We start from the raw sequence: 13,359 nt of genomic DNA on the forward strand, positions 1-13,359 counted from the left end.
GTATTTTTCTGTTAGACATTAGGGATGATATTAACATTTATGTCTGTAACAGATAAAAGGGCTAACAAGGGTCATTTTCTTTTTGGAAAACCACATAACATTTGCTTGCTTATTGGTTTTCCCTCCTCCCTGGTTCATTCCAGCCTCCCTAGTGCTCCCATCAATGTACAGGTAAATCTACTTCCTTCCTCAGACTTCCCTAAGTGAGCTGGGGCTTGCGTGGATCTTAAGGGCATCCTGGAGGACCTGTGCTGGTGACTGCTTCTACTGACGAGGGGGATTATTATGAACTTAACCCCTCCACTAACATTCATTGACAATGTCCATGAGCTGCTCACCGATATGGGCCACACCTTTCGCAAGGGAATGCCTTTAACAAATGTCCTCCCCTCATGGATGGCCACACCCTTCCCTGCCTCCCTGCCAGCACCATAGAAGTCTAAGCCACTAAATGATCATGGGTTCAACTGAGCTGTAGTTGTGGCACACAAGCATAGATTATAAGTCTGTTTGCATGAAGCCATGTGCATATATCTGTGAGTGTGTTTTGCTGGTACGGGAACAGTATAATATTGTGGCTTTGAAGGTTGAGAGTGATATCATTAATAAACAGCGAGGATGGTAGTGGTCCTAAAACAGAACATTTGGAAGCATCAGTGTATTCTCCCCCCCGTGTGCCAGTTGCCATCCAATCCCCAGTCTGCTAGTCAAACCTAGGTTGCATAGAAGGTAAAATATCAGGAATTTAAGGACTGATGTAGTGCACTAGATATGTTATATTCCAAGGCTACTACTCTAACATGCTCAATATTTCCTGTCCCACAAAAAACAGAAAAAAAAAAAGAAACTTGGATTACTTAGACGGCTCATGTATATTTAAACCCTGCACGTGCCATCCTTTAATGAAGAATTCTGTTAGAATATTCTGCAAACATTTACATTTGCGAAGTTAGACATAGCTTAACCTTGCATTTGTAGAAGGCATATATTTATTTATTTGTCTATTAGTATTTGTTCTGTGGATAAGCCAACTAGATGACTCAGGCTACTTTAATGCTAAAGTTTTGAGTAAAAATGTTATCTTCAGAAACTGCAGGAGCTTGGAGATAGAGTCTGTAAAAAGAAATTGCATTATTACTTCATAACCATTAAAAATTAACATTTTCACATTTAATTATTATGTAGACCATTTGAAAAGAGTAATAAAATAACTTAAGAAAAGCGTATCTAACCTTCCAAAGTCATCATCACCAAGAAAATGTTTCACAAGTGGAGAATATCTTGAGGGTGAGATTGGGGACATCGCGCTCTTATACTCCAAAGTGTCATTATTTGCAGACGATGAAAGAATGTGGTTTTCCAATGGGGGAGAGTATGCTGCAGAGCAAAACAAACAATATTTTTACGCTTTCCAACAACTGAACAGAAATATTTGATAATATAACATGACTCTTTTAATATATATGTTACCCTGCTGAGACATTATAATATGTGCAATAAGCAATGAACATGCAGTCCGCTGTGATAGTTATTTTCTTCATTAGACACGTAAGTGAAGGATTATATTTAAACTTAGATACACATATATCAAATGTCTAACAGGTACACACCCTAGATGCTTGTTTTCTGAAGACAGAGCATTAGTTTGAAATTAAATAAATAAATAAATATATATATATATATATATATATATATATATATATATATATATATATATATATATATATATATATATATATATATATATATATATATATATATATATATATATGTATATATATATATATATATATATATATATATATATATATATATATATATATTTATATATACATATAACCAAAGTCTTGAAACTTCAAAAATGTAATAAAACACAACAACCTACAAAAATAAACCATTTAAATGCTCTAAGCAGGGGGGCACCCCACACCCCCCTGCTATTTAAATATACCAACTCTGAGATTGAACTATAGTGCAGAAAAGGGAAATCTTCCCTTTCCGCACTGTATGGAGATCTCCGTTAAAAGATTCAAAGTTTCAAGACTTCGATCATATGGCGTCAACCATATCAGATTCAAAGTTTTGAAACTTCTAGCTTCTGATATAGACCCTATATATATATATATATATATATATATATATATATATATATATATATATATATATTTATATATATGAGTCCACTTCACATGACCGAATCTCAAAACACTGAATTTTATATGACTGCAACCACAATATCTAATTTTCAAACTACTGAATACTCATTTGACTGAATCTCATTATACTGAGAGCTTACAATCCTGAATTTCAAAATAATTAATTTTAAGCTATAGATGTGGTGTGTTTCTCTTCACCAGTGACTTGCTTGTGATAAAAACACAGTACTGTAACTTTAAGTGACAACTATCAGAATACCGATAATAGTGTAGAAAGTAGTGCTGTATTCTTTCTAAATTTTGGGGTGTCTCTTTGCATTTTTATGGGAAGTATCTAAAGTAATATGGTTGATGTTTCATGTGCTCCCTGCAGTAGTGGAAATGTGTACAGTACTGTAAGGTAAATAAAAGGTATATGCCCTTTTCCCCACTGTAGTGCGATCCTGGAGTCAATATATATATATATATATATAGTTGGGGGTGTGAGGGGCTGCAGGGTGTGGGGGCGCAGCCCCCTACATAATTTGGTTTTATATAATTCAGTTTCTGTTAATAGGGTTAGAAGGTAGTTTTTAAGTTTTGGAAAGAGTTAATTATTGGTGTTGTAAGTGTGCATGTCTATGGCTTAAAATTCAGTACTTTTAAATTCAGGATAGCAAACTTTCACTATAATGAGATTCAGTCAAATGAGTTTTCAGTATTTTGAAAATTAGGTATTGTGGTCTCTTGTTGAATCTGTTTAGGTTAACTGACATGATATAAATAAAAAAGCAATCTAACACAGAAATTTAATGCCACCTGGTAGATTGTCACAAGTCACTATAGTGATGGCCCTTTAAACTGTCTGGCAGTTAATGAAGAAGATTAAGGATCAGGTCAATTCAAGAGTTGCTTCATATTATCCATGTTTCACGGTTTGATTCCTCCTACCTCCATTTGGCTTCTGTGAGGCCCAGACTGTGTTCTTTGGTCACATCTGAAAAGAAACACTTCCTGGGTGTTTGGCAAAAAAAAAAAAAAAAAAAAAAAACCTAACATTTGAGTGTTTATCAATGAATAAAAAATGCAGCATTTTGTAGTTTCTGCCCCCTGCATCGCCTGATGTTGATGTCCTGTCCCCTCTAAATATATTAGCTCTGAGTCTGTAGGAATTCAGATAAACATTTTCATATTACTTCCTTTTCTCCAAGTTGGTGTGACCACAGCACTGTATATTTAGAGACTGGTGATGTAGGAGAATAACCTACGTACTGAAAGCTGTAGAGAGTGCAGCACCCTAGCATAAATGCTGCAAAACAGAGCTTTTGTGTCATGGTCAGTTGGCAGACTGTGGTCAGTAAGTTAAGTTTCCTTGAGACTGATTTCAGTAGTCAAACACAGTCCTGTCTTATTCAGAGTTATGCAGTACATAAATGAAAGGTGGAGTATTCAAACTGTGATGTGTACCTCACATTTTCTTACTGTAACTAGCCCCCATTTGACATGCGTAAATGGGCGCACCTTCATTGAAGGTTGTGCGTCAGGGCTGGCAACTCGCCATGTAAAATTCTACTGCCAATCATTAGCAGATGGGAGTTCTGCTCTGGTGACCCCTAACCGGGAAAAGCCGAAAGACACAACAACTAGCAGCCATTTTATCCATGAACCCCTGTAATTATAACAGTTAATAGGACATAATGCTACCATAAATGCAAAATATGTCAAATGCTATTGCCACTAAATAAAACAGATGTATAAAAACAGGGGCATGGTATTGGGTAGCTGTCATCCATTATGGATATGATGCTGGAACCAGTAATAGTAGTAGGGCTACTATGAAATGGAGTAGACATTAAGTGAAATATTGCATGTCTCTAGATAAGAAGAGAAATGAAGTTCAAGAATTTCAGCCCAGATTTTTATATGCATTCATTAAATGAAGAAAAGCATACATTCAGATGTTCATCCTTGATGGTGCATAACAGAAATACATAAGCTGAAAGAGATTAATTTCGCAGACATTCCAAATGGCGGCCATGAATGTGTCAAATGCATTCATTTATGACTCCTCGCAATACCTCACAGTGTCTTATGGCCTTTTCATCCTGTACTCCATTTATCTGTATTATTAATCAGACAAATTAACTGATCTTGATACCCATTTCATTTACACATTCTGCAGTGACACATGTACGTAAAGGTTTTTGCAAAACTAAAGAAGACACTTGTTATAACTTACATATACTGTAGTATTTTATAAGAGCATCTTAGAATAAGAGAAAGGAAATCAGAGGAATAATTAAACAATAAATAAGTAAATGCATTGGATAAATGAGACATGAAAAAATAAAGTAGCAGATAACATTACCACTCTCTTAAACACTGACATTAGTGTATTGTTAAATGTAATCTGAACTACAAGAACATGTGGGTTATTCATGTCAAACAATGCAATAAGTGCTAAGTTCTTGTCTGCTACTTCCAACTGTGATTTTTGATTTCTAAAGTGAAACTGCAATATCATGGGCACTGCATCATGTGTCAGTTGTGGGACTATATGCAGTAAATCACTGGGTTTTCAAGCAGCTTGAATCTGTAGCATAAGCCTCTCTCATAAGCACTTTTCTCTGCTCTGACAGTGAATGCCAGTATCCAAGGATCACTATGACATACACTATATCTATTTATCTACCTATATAGATATAGATTTCTCTCGCTATCTGTCTCTCATTCTCTCTCTCTCTCTATATATATATGTATATATATATATATATATATATATATATATATATATATATATATATACACACACACACACACGTGTGTGTGTGTGTGTGTGTGTGTGTGTGTGTGTGTGTGTGTGTGTGTGTGTGTGTGTGTGTGTGTGTATGTATGTATGTATACACAATAAATGCTTCATGCCAATCTTATTTTTCTAATCCTGAATGTCCTCATTGGGACAGACATATTGATGAAGCTACACATTATAATCAATAATGCTCTCTGGTGGCACAGCTTATGAGATTACAATGCCTTGATTGGAGTTGTCAAATCACAGTCTTATTTTCTTAAAATGGAAGCAGTAAGAAGTACTATAAAGGTTGGAAATCTTCAGTAAAAATGTCAGTTTACTTTTTTTGTAGTCAGGTTTAAGGTTTGTTTCTTACATTTAAATTATATAACCTTGAAATATTTTGGAAAAGGGAAAAGAAATAACCGAGAAAACATGACCTTTTAGAAAGTGTCATTTTGTGTTATAGGTCCTGTCATTCTTCAATGAGTCAGCCAGACTGTCATATTTCCCACCTTGGAAAGTTCAGCTAATTAGTGAAGTTGCTCTCTGTTTATCAGGTTTATTCACCTTTAGCCTGCAAAATGTGTAATACGTTTGGGGCCTTAAGGTAGGGAAACGATGCAGCTTTATATGACAACACAAAGTCAAAGAGTTATGAATTTTGAGACCGAATAACTGTACATCTTCAGTGGATATGAGATCATGAATAACATTGCTACTGGTATATTGCTCTGTACGTTTTTTGTTAGCAAAAAACTTCAGATGTGAAAGTCTATGTGATGTAACAGCAAGGGAAACAAATTATTAAGGAAAGAATCATGGGATTTATTCATCCCCAATATGGTGTGCACAGAGGCTGACAACTAGGATATAAATGATTTAGAAGGGGAAACTTTTTAATATGTGAAAATATGGGGGGGGTTATCAAGGGAGGGAAATATACTCTGGGAAATGAAATATTGTGTTTAGGGCAGGATGGATACTTTGCAGTGCTCCAATCCATGCCAATATTGAGTATTATATTCCCTGCCACCAGGTGCATATGTTATTTAGAGAGGATATGATTCTGTTTCCAGTCTGTAAGTATTTGCTGGATTGAACTCAAGGCTAGTCTAACAATGCTACATGGCCTGATTATATCTTGGAGAGAAAGAAACAGGTTACTTAGCAGATTAATATTTATCCACTTTAAAACTTACATATTTGCATACTCTTCAGCTTTTTAGTATACACTACAACTTTTTTAACTTGAGTGTTAGCTTTCTGAAGACAAATTTAAAAAGCCTAAGTAATGTATCCTGTTCTGAGAACTATATTGCTAGCAGAAAGGTGTTCTTCAGGTAGAAAATCGGGTTTGTAGAATTATACCAAAATTAATTGGTACCTCTGTTGTAAATCATTTTTATGCCAGGATTTTTCCTGTTGTGCTGCCAACCATCGAACCTCCCATTAAGACCCATTCATTCTACCATCCTGGGAATCTCAGGAAAAGGTGAGGACACTCAGATACCACACCCCTGGATTTAGAATTCACTCTCACATATTCACACTTGAAGTTCTAGTATGCCAAGGCTTTCTATTGACCTAAAAATGCCATTGGATACCATGCAAACATGTATTCAACAGCAAAGAGTAATTTGTAATTCAAATCAAATAATAATAATAATAATAATAATAATAATAATAATGGCAATAATAATAACATAAAACCATCTCATGTAAACCATAAAATACCCATTTAATGCAGTTTGATTAAAACTGAGCTCTCATATAACTGAACACTTCCTCACAATTAACATATAAATACAGCAATATGCTATAAATGGATTACAATTATACCTTTACGGGTAAACGATTCATTAATTAGATACTAATGCTAATATATACACTTTGTATACTGGCATGCATGGTCCATCATTAGTAGCACCATTGTCTCACAGGCTTGGGATTCACTTTTGAGCTCCGCTCCCTCTTTGCGAGGCGTTTACAAGTTTTCTTGCTGCAGTTTGTGCTGCTGCTCCTGTTCTTTCTCACTTGCAGAAACAATTTGGCTACTTTTTGGTGACATATCAAGACACATTAGAGTGACTTCCTGACAATATATAAATATATGTGTGTGTACAGCTACTAACCTATCATCACTTAGTCATGGCCTACAATGTGGTAACACAGCCAGAAAAAACCCGCACTAGGCCAACTTCTCACCCACTATAATACAAATCGTCCCCTCTGATCTTCCAACAGACCTCTCCTCTGTATCTCTACCGCTAACAATACTGCAGGAAAAGCATTGTTCTCCCACTCCATAGCTAGAACCTGCAATAATCTCCCTCCTGCTCTGATTTCTGCCCCTACCTCTTCTCACTTTAAAAACTCACTTAGAACACACTTAAAGAATAAGTGGCTATGCCCATGTATTACATAAGTCCTCAAATATTCCACTTATATACCTAACTTTATTATTTATTTATTATTTATTTTTATTTTATTTTACATTTGTTGACCGGGCTAGTCTTACTGGATATATGTCCATTTTCAGTAGAGGCCCAGGGAGATAAGCTCCAAGACAGATAAATGAAAAACTTAGTAATCAATTCACAAAATAAGACTAAATAAAAATATTCATTGTAAACAAGTAGATTCCAGGTACAACAAGAGAAAAGTAAAAGAAAAAAAATGATTAAATAGCAGCATTCATTGTAAACCATGCATATTACAGCTTACAACATAAAATTCTGTGAGGACAAAAACAACTTACATTTAGTGCAAGAATGCTTATACTATACAATATGCAGGTATAACACATAAAAAGAAAGACTAAGGTCAAAAGAGAAGACAGGTTAATTATATACAAATAAAAAAAATATATATATTCTTCAGTAGGAAGTATTTAGAGAGACTGGACACAGTGTAGTTTAGGAGGAAATCTATATTTATAGGTAAAAGAATATGTACTAGTTTATGAGTAGTCTGAGATAGGCAGAGCTCAGTTTAATCAGCTGGATAGATGCCTAGTCAGGTTTAGTACAGGGGCACAACCAGTGTGTTGTAAGGTAGAGTTTCAGTCTGTTTTTGAAGAGCGATAGAGAGGGAAGAGAGGAAAGGTCACTGGGGAGAAGATTCCAGGTTTTTCCAACAGCATTAGAGAAGAGAGATTCACCAGCCTTGTTGTTAGGTTTAGAGGTATGTAGAAGATTTTTATGTGAGGAACGTAGTGATTTCAGATTTGTATATGGAGTGATGAGAATAGATAGAATAGGAGTACTGGATGGTTTATAAAGAGTTTTATGGGCAATGGTTAGTTGATAGAATTTAATCAGATTTTGTAGTTCAAGCCATCCAAGCTGCTTTATATTTATGCAGTGGTGGGTTCTGTAAGGGTTTCCTGTTGCAAATCTAGCGATGTTATTGTAGGAAGTTTTCAGTTTGCTGAGGTTATTTTTAGAAAGGTAGTAAAAATAGGTGAGGCATAGAGGAGAGTAGAGAAGTGAGCTATGGTTGTTCTAGCTGTGGGGGAAAGGTAAGGTTTTATCCTATAGAGGGAGCCAAGTTTTTTGTTGACAGTTTTTATTGTATTGTTGATATGGATGTCAAAGTTTAGATTGTTATGAATGGTGATACCCAATAGTTTGGTGGTTGGGTCGGGTGATATAATGGTACCATTAGTGGATGTAACTGAGAAATCAAGTGGAGAGGACTTGTGAGTTGGATTAAAGAGGAGGAGTTTAGTTTTTTTGGGGTTCAAAAAAGGCAACACTGCATAAACCATTGTTCAACTGTGTTAAATGCCTTCTAGGTAAGAGAGAGAAGTTCAGATGTGGATTTGGCTGAGCATATAAGTGTGGAGTCATCAGCATATTGTATGCATGTGGCTCGGATGGCTAGATGAAGGTCATTAATAAATATTGACAAGAGGAGAGGTCCTAGTATGGACCCTTGAGTGACACCTAGGGTAACTGGTTGGAGGGTAGAAAGAGTCTTATGCCAAATTACTGCCTGATGTCTTTTATCTAGGTAGGACTGGAACCATTTCATGGAAGGAGCATCTAATGATAGGGATTCGAGTATGTTGATGAGAATCTGATGACTGACCATGTCAAATGCTTTGGACAGGTCAATGAATAGTGCTGAAGAAAGGTTATTAAGGCTATGGTATTTGTTTATGCAATCTGTAAAGGAAAGGAGGGCAGTGGTAGTGCTGTATGAGGGTCTGAAACCATGTTGACAGCTGGAAAGTAAGTTATGTTGGGTTAAGTGGTCAAGTAATTGCCTATGGATACATTTCTCCATGATCTTTGCCAATGGTGAAAGAAGGGCAATAGGGCGGCAGTTGGAGAGCTCATTGGAGTGTTCGCCTTTATGGAGGGGGTAATATGAGAGACTTTCCATAAGCTAGGTATGTGACCTTCGGTAATAGTCCTATTGATCAGAATGGAAATAGGATATGCTATAGCTTTGGCTGATAGCTGTAGAAAATCAGCAGGTAGTTGGTCTGCTGAGGGAGAGCATGGTTTTAGTTTTTGTATGAGGGTTAGAATGCATGTAGTTGGGACAGGTTGCAAATGAAAAGGAGTGGGTGAGGTAGAGTTATAGGAAGGTAGAGTGAAGCTATTTGGTGATAGCTGACTAGCTAGTGTTTGGAAAGTATTAGTAAAGAAGGTATTGAATATATTGGCTGTATTCATGGGATTAGTATGGTCAGTATTTTGAGGGTTAGGTGTGGTGGATTGACCTGGGTGGAGTAATTGGTTAATGCTAGTCCAGAATTTTTGAGGGTTGTTTTGATTAGTTTGTTGGAATTGTAGGTAGTAATTCCTTTTATCAGAGAGTATAGCTTTCTTAGTGTCATTTCTTAACTGTCTAAAGGTTTGTTGATCAACAGGGTTTTTAGTTATTCTCCATTTGGCCCAGTGTTTATTTCTAAGGTGCATTTTGTGTTTGGTTACTTTTGAAAGCCATGGGGCAGACTTGGTTTTAACTCTAATTAATCTGGTTGGAGCATGTTGGTTGAGAATGGCAAGGAAGTTAGAGTTAAAGTAATTGATGGCTTCTTCTAAAGGGAGGTGTTTTAAGGGAGAACAATCGCAAGCTCTTAGTTCTTTTTCAAATAGCTCAGGGTTAAAGTTCTTTTTGGATCTGATATTTTTGATAGATGTTGGATTGGGAGTATGGGTTTTGTGCCTGATAATATAGGTAAGTGAGTGGTCACTTATATCATCAGGGAGGGTTCCTGAATCATAATTGTGAGGGTGATGGTTTATGAGAATCCAGTCTAATATTCTTGCTTTCTGGTTAGCTTTATTGATCCTGGTGGGGGGAGGCTGCTACAATAGCAGTTCCAGTCAATGTTTATATCTCCTAGGATTATGGTTTCTTGAGGCAAGTGTTGGGATAGCCAGCAAAGAATATTTTCCATGGTGGCAATGTTATTACCAGGAGGAAGATACATACAGATGATTGGCCTTGTTAATACGAGGTTTGGAGATGAGAATTTCTGCACTGGAATCAAGAGGTATTTTACAGTTGTAGGTGGCTAACTGTAAGACTGATTTAAATAGAATAGCTACCCCTCCTCCTTTCTTGTCTACTCGGTCTAGTCTTAGTATGTTATATCCAGGTGGAAGGATTTCATTGTCTTTGGTAGCAGGTTTTAACCATGTTTCTGTTAAGCAGAGGATATCAAAGGAATATACTTTTGCTAGAGCTTGGAGTTGAGGTACTTTGTTGTTTATGCTACATATATTAAGATGGGCTACTTGGAGAGAGTTAGATGTTTTACTAAGGGAATTGATAGGGTATGGATTTTGGCTACGCAGAGTACTAGGAGTTCTATTTGGGCCTGGATTAGGGCGGATATCTCCATCTTTTATTGAGAGTAGTAATCCTATGTAGCTTGGGTTAGGGAATTTGTTGCACAGAAGTAGATTTTTCCTGAGATTAAGTGTGTTATATTTAATATGTAGTATTCTATGATACTTTGCAAGTAGGTAGTTGGGTGAAGATGTTATATTAGCATGGTTAAAGATGAGTGGAAGGGATAGAGCATTGGTTTCCTTGTTAGGATAGAGATGATCTAGATGTAGTGGGTATTCATAGGAAGTGAGTAAGTAGGCAAAGGTTAGAGGAAGAAGTAGTATTAGTGTGAAGAAAAGTAGGATAAGTAATGGGGTTGGAGGTTTATACATTGTGCAGATTTACTATTGGATTTATATAGGTCAAATTTGGAAGTATAAAGGGTGAGGATGGAGAAGTGTGAAGGTTGTGGTAAGATAGAAGGGAGTGTTAAGAGAAGGTAAATGTAAGAGAAGATGAAAAGTGGTAGAGTGTTCTGAGAGTAATAGGAAAAGGAAGAGGTGTGGCTAGTAATTTCTAGAAGTCATTGGAAGAGGAAGAGGTGTGGTTAAGTAAGTATAAGAGTAGGACCCCTGTGGGTGGGGGTGGGGATTTGGGGGTAGGGAACGGGTTGAGACAGATACAGATGCGGTCATAAAAAACAATCAGCACAACTGACTCCAGAAGGTAAGTTTGAAAAGACAGATGTGGGAAAAGGGTAGTGAGAATTAAGCCTAGAAGAGGTGGGTGTGGACAGTAGAAGTCGAGGGTAAAGTGAGAGGACTAAATAGTAGTTAAGGAACAGCAGGAGAAAATTAATGTAAGTGTCAGGGCATAAGAGACAAGAAAGAGAGAATAGCTGGGGTAAGGGAGCCCCCTAGTGGACAGGTCTGATAGTTACAAGTACATATATCTACTGTAATATATATATTACAGTCAAGGTGTTCTCCTAATGCTGATTGAATTTGTATACTTATTCTGTTATTAACTATGTGTAACTGTTTTTTCCAGTATATATATAGATTTGTTATGTCTTCTGCTGTATACTCTATTTTAACATATTGTTTGAAAATTTTCTGTATACTCTATTTAAACATATTGTGTCAAATTTTACTTACTGTGGAGCTTTTCTCCCCGGGCTACAGCTGAAAATGGACCTGTGTCCAGTTGGACCATCCCGGTTAACAAATGTAAAATAAAATAAATAAATAAAAATAAAATACTTCATAAGACTGAAATTTCAAAATACTGACAACTCACTTGACTGAAACTCATAATACTGAAACCTTACAATGCTAAATTTTAACATAGTAGTGGCAGCATGTAGACTACTGTAAGGTAAGTAAAAGATATATTCCCTTTTCCCCACTGTAGTGCGATCCTGGAGTTAGTATATATAGGTAGGGGAGGTGGGGGGTGCACAGCCCCCCACAATGGGGGAGTGGGGGGTGTAGACCCCCAACTAGTTTGGTTTTCTATACTCTGTTTTCTGTTAAGAGGGTATGTAAGTAGTTTTTAAGTTCTGGAAAGAGTTAGCCATTGGTTTTGTAAGTGTGCATGTCTATGGTTTACACACACACACACACACACACACACACACACACACAGACATATATATATATATATATATATATGTGTGTGTGTGTGTGTGTGTATATGGATCTACTTTGTAACAATGAAAGACCAGAAGAATGAAACGCAGAACACCAAGACGAAAACAACGAAACCCCAGAACACCAAAAAACATGTAAGTTTACAAAACACACATAACACACAAAAACACACACACAACTGCCCCACACTACTAAACAAAACACCCTACACTAATGATAGGCAGGGGGGCAATCCCCCCTGCACCCCCCATGTAGGGGGCTGCACCCCCATACCCCCATACTTTAATATTCTAACTCCGAGATTGTACAAACACAAGGCAAACACACACCCACATAGTACAGTCCCTCACACACACACACCACAGTCACAACACACAATTACATACAGCATTTCCCCTCACAAATACACTCACACACACACACACACACTTACCTACAGCAGAACAGGAAAAGCGCTAATTCAAACTCCCATAACATCGGGATTTTGAATTTCGCGCTTTTCGGTGTTCTGCGGTTTCGTTGTTTTCATCTCGGCATTCCAGATTTCCATCTTCTGGTCTTTCATCCAACTCAAGTAGATTATATATATATATATATATATATATATATATATATATATATATATATATATATATATATATATATATATATATATATATATATGGGTCTACTTCAAAATACTGAATTACTATAACATTGAACCACAAAACATTGAGAGCATAATGTTGAAAACACATAACACTGAAAACTTAGAACAATGAAACCACATAACACTGCAAATTTAAATCATCACATCCCATAACATCGACTGTTATAATTCAAACATTAGTAATACTCCCCTCTACCTCAAACATAACTAAACCTACAAACATGCTTGTTTCAACATTACTTTGATAATATTATAGGTAAAAAGCTTTATATTTCATGATACATTTTTTATCCTTAGCTTTTGTTGTATTCTTTTCAGTTTTCCAAGCCTCACATC

General features: G+C 36.3%; 1 protein-coding gene across 9 annotated transcripts in view; it reads right to left on the minus strand.

Annotated features, from left to right (window-relative positions):
* Positions 1-13,359, minus strand: part of DLG2 (discs large MAGUK scaffold protein 2) — a 4,792,098-nt gene that overhangs the window by 1,889,855 nt on the left and 2,888,884 nt on the right. For all 9 annotated transcript variants that reach the window (XM_044071159.1, XM_044071154.1, XM_044071155.1 and 6 more), the window contains one exon: positions 1,233-1,377. In XM_044071159.1, coding sequence (XP_043927094.1) covers positions 1,233-1,377 — 145 coding nt within the window. The remainder of the gene's footprint in view (positions 1-1,232; positions 1,378-13,359) is intronic.

This window comes from Protopterus annectens, chromosome 5.part0, assembly GCF_019279795.1.
Source record: "Protopterus annectens isolate FY-2018-M chromosome 5.part0, PAN1.0, whole genome shotgun sequence".
Classification (NCBI taxonomy): Eukaryota; Metazoa; Chordata; order Ceratodontiformes; family Protopteridae; genus Protopterus; species Protopterus annectens.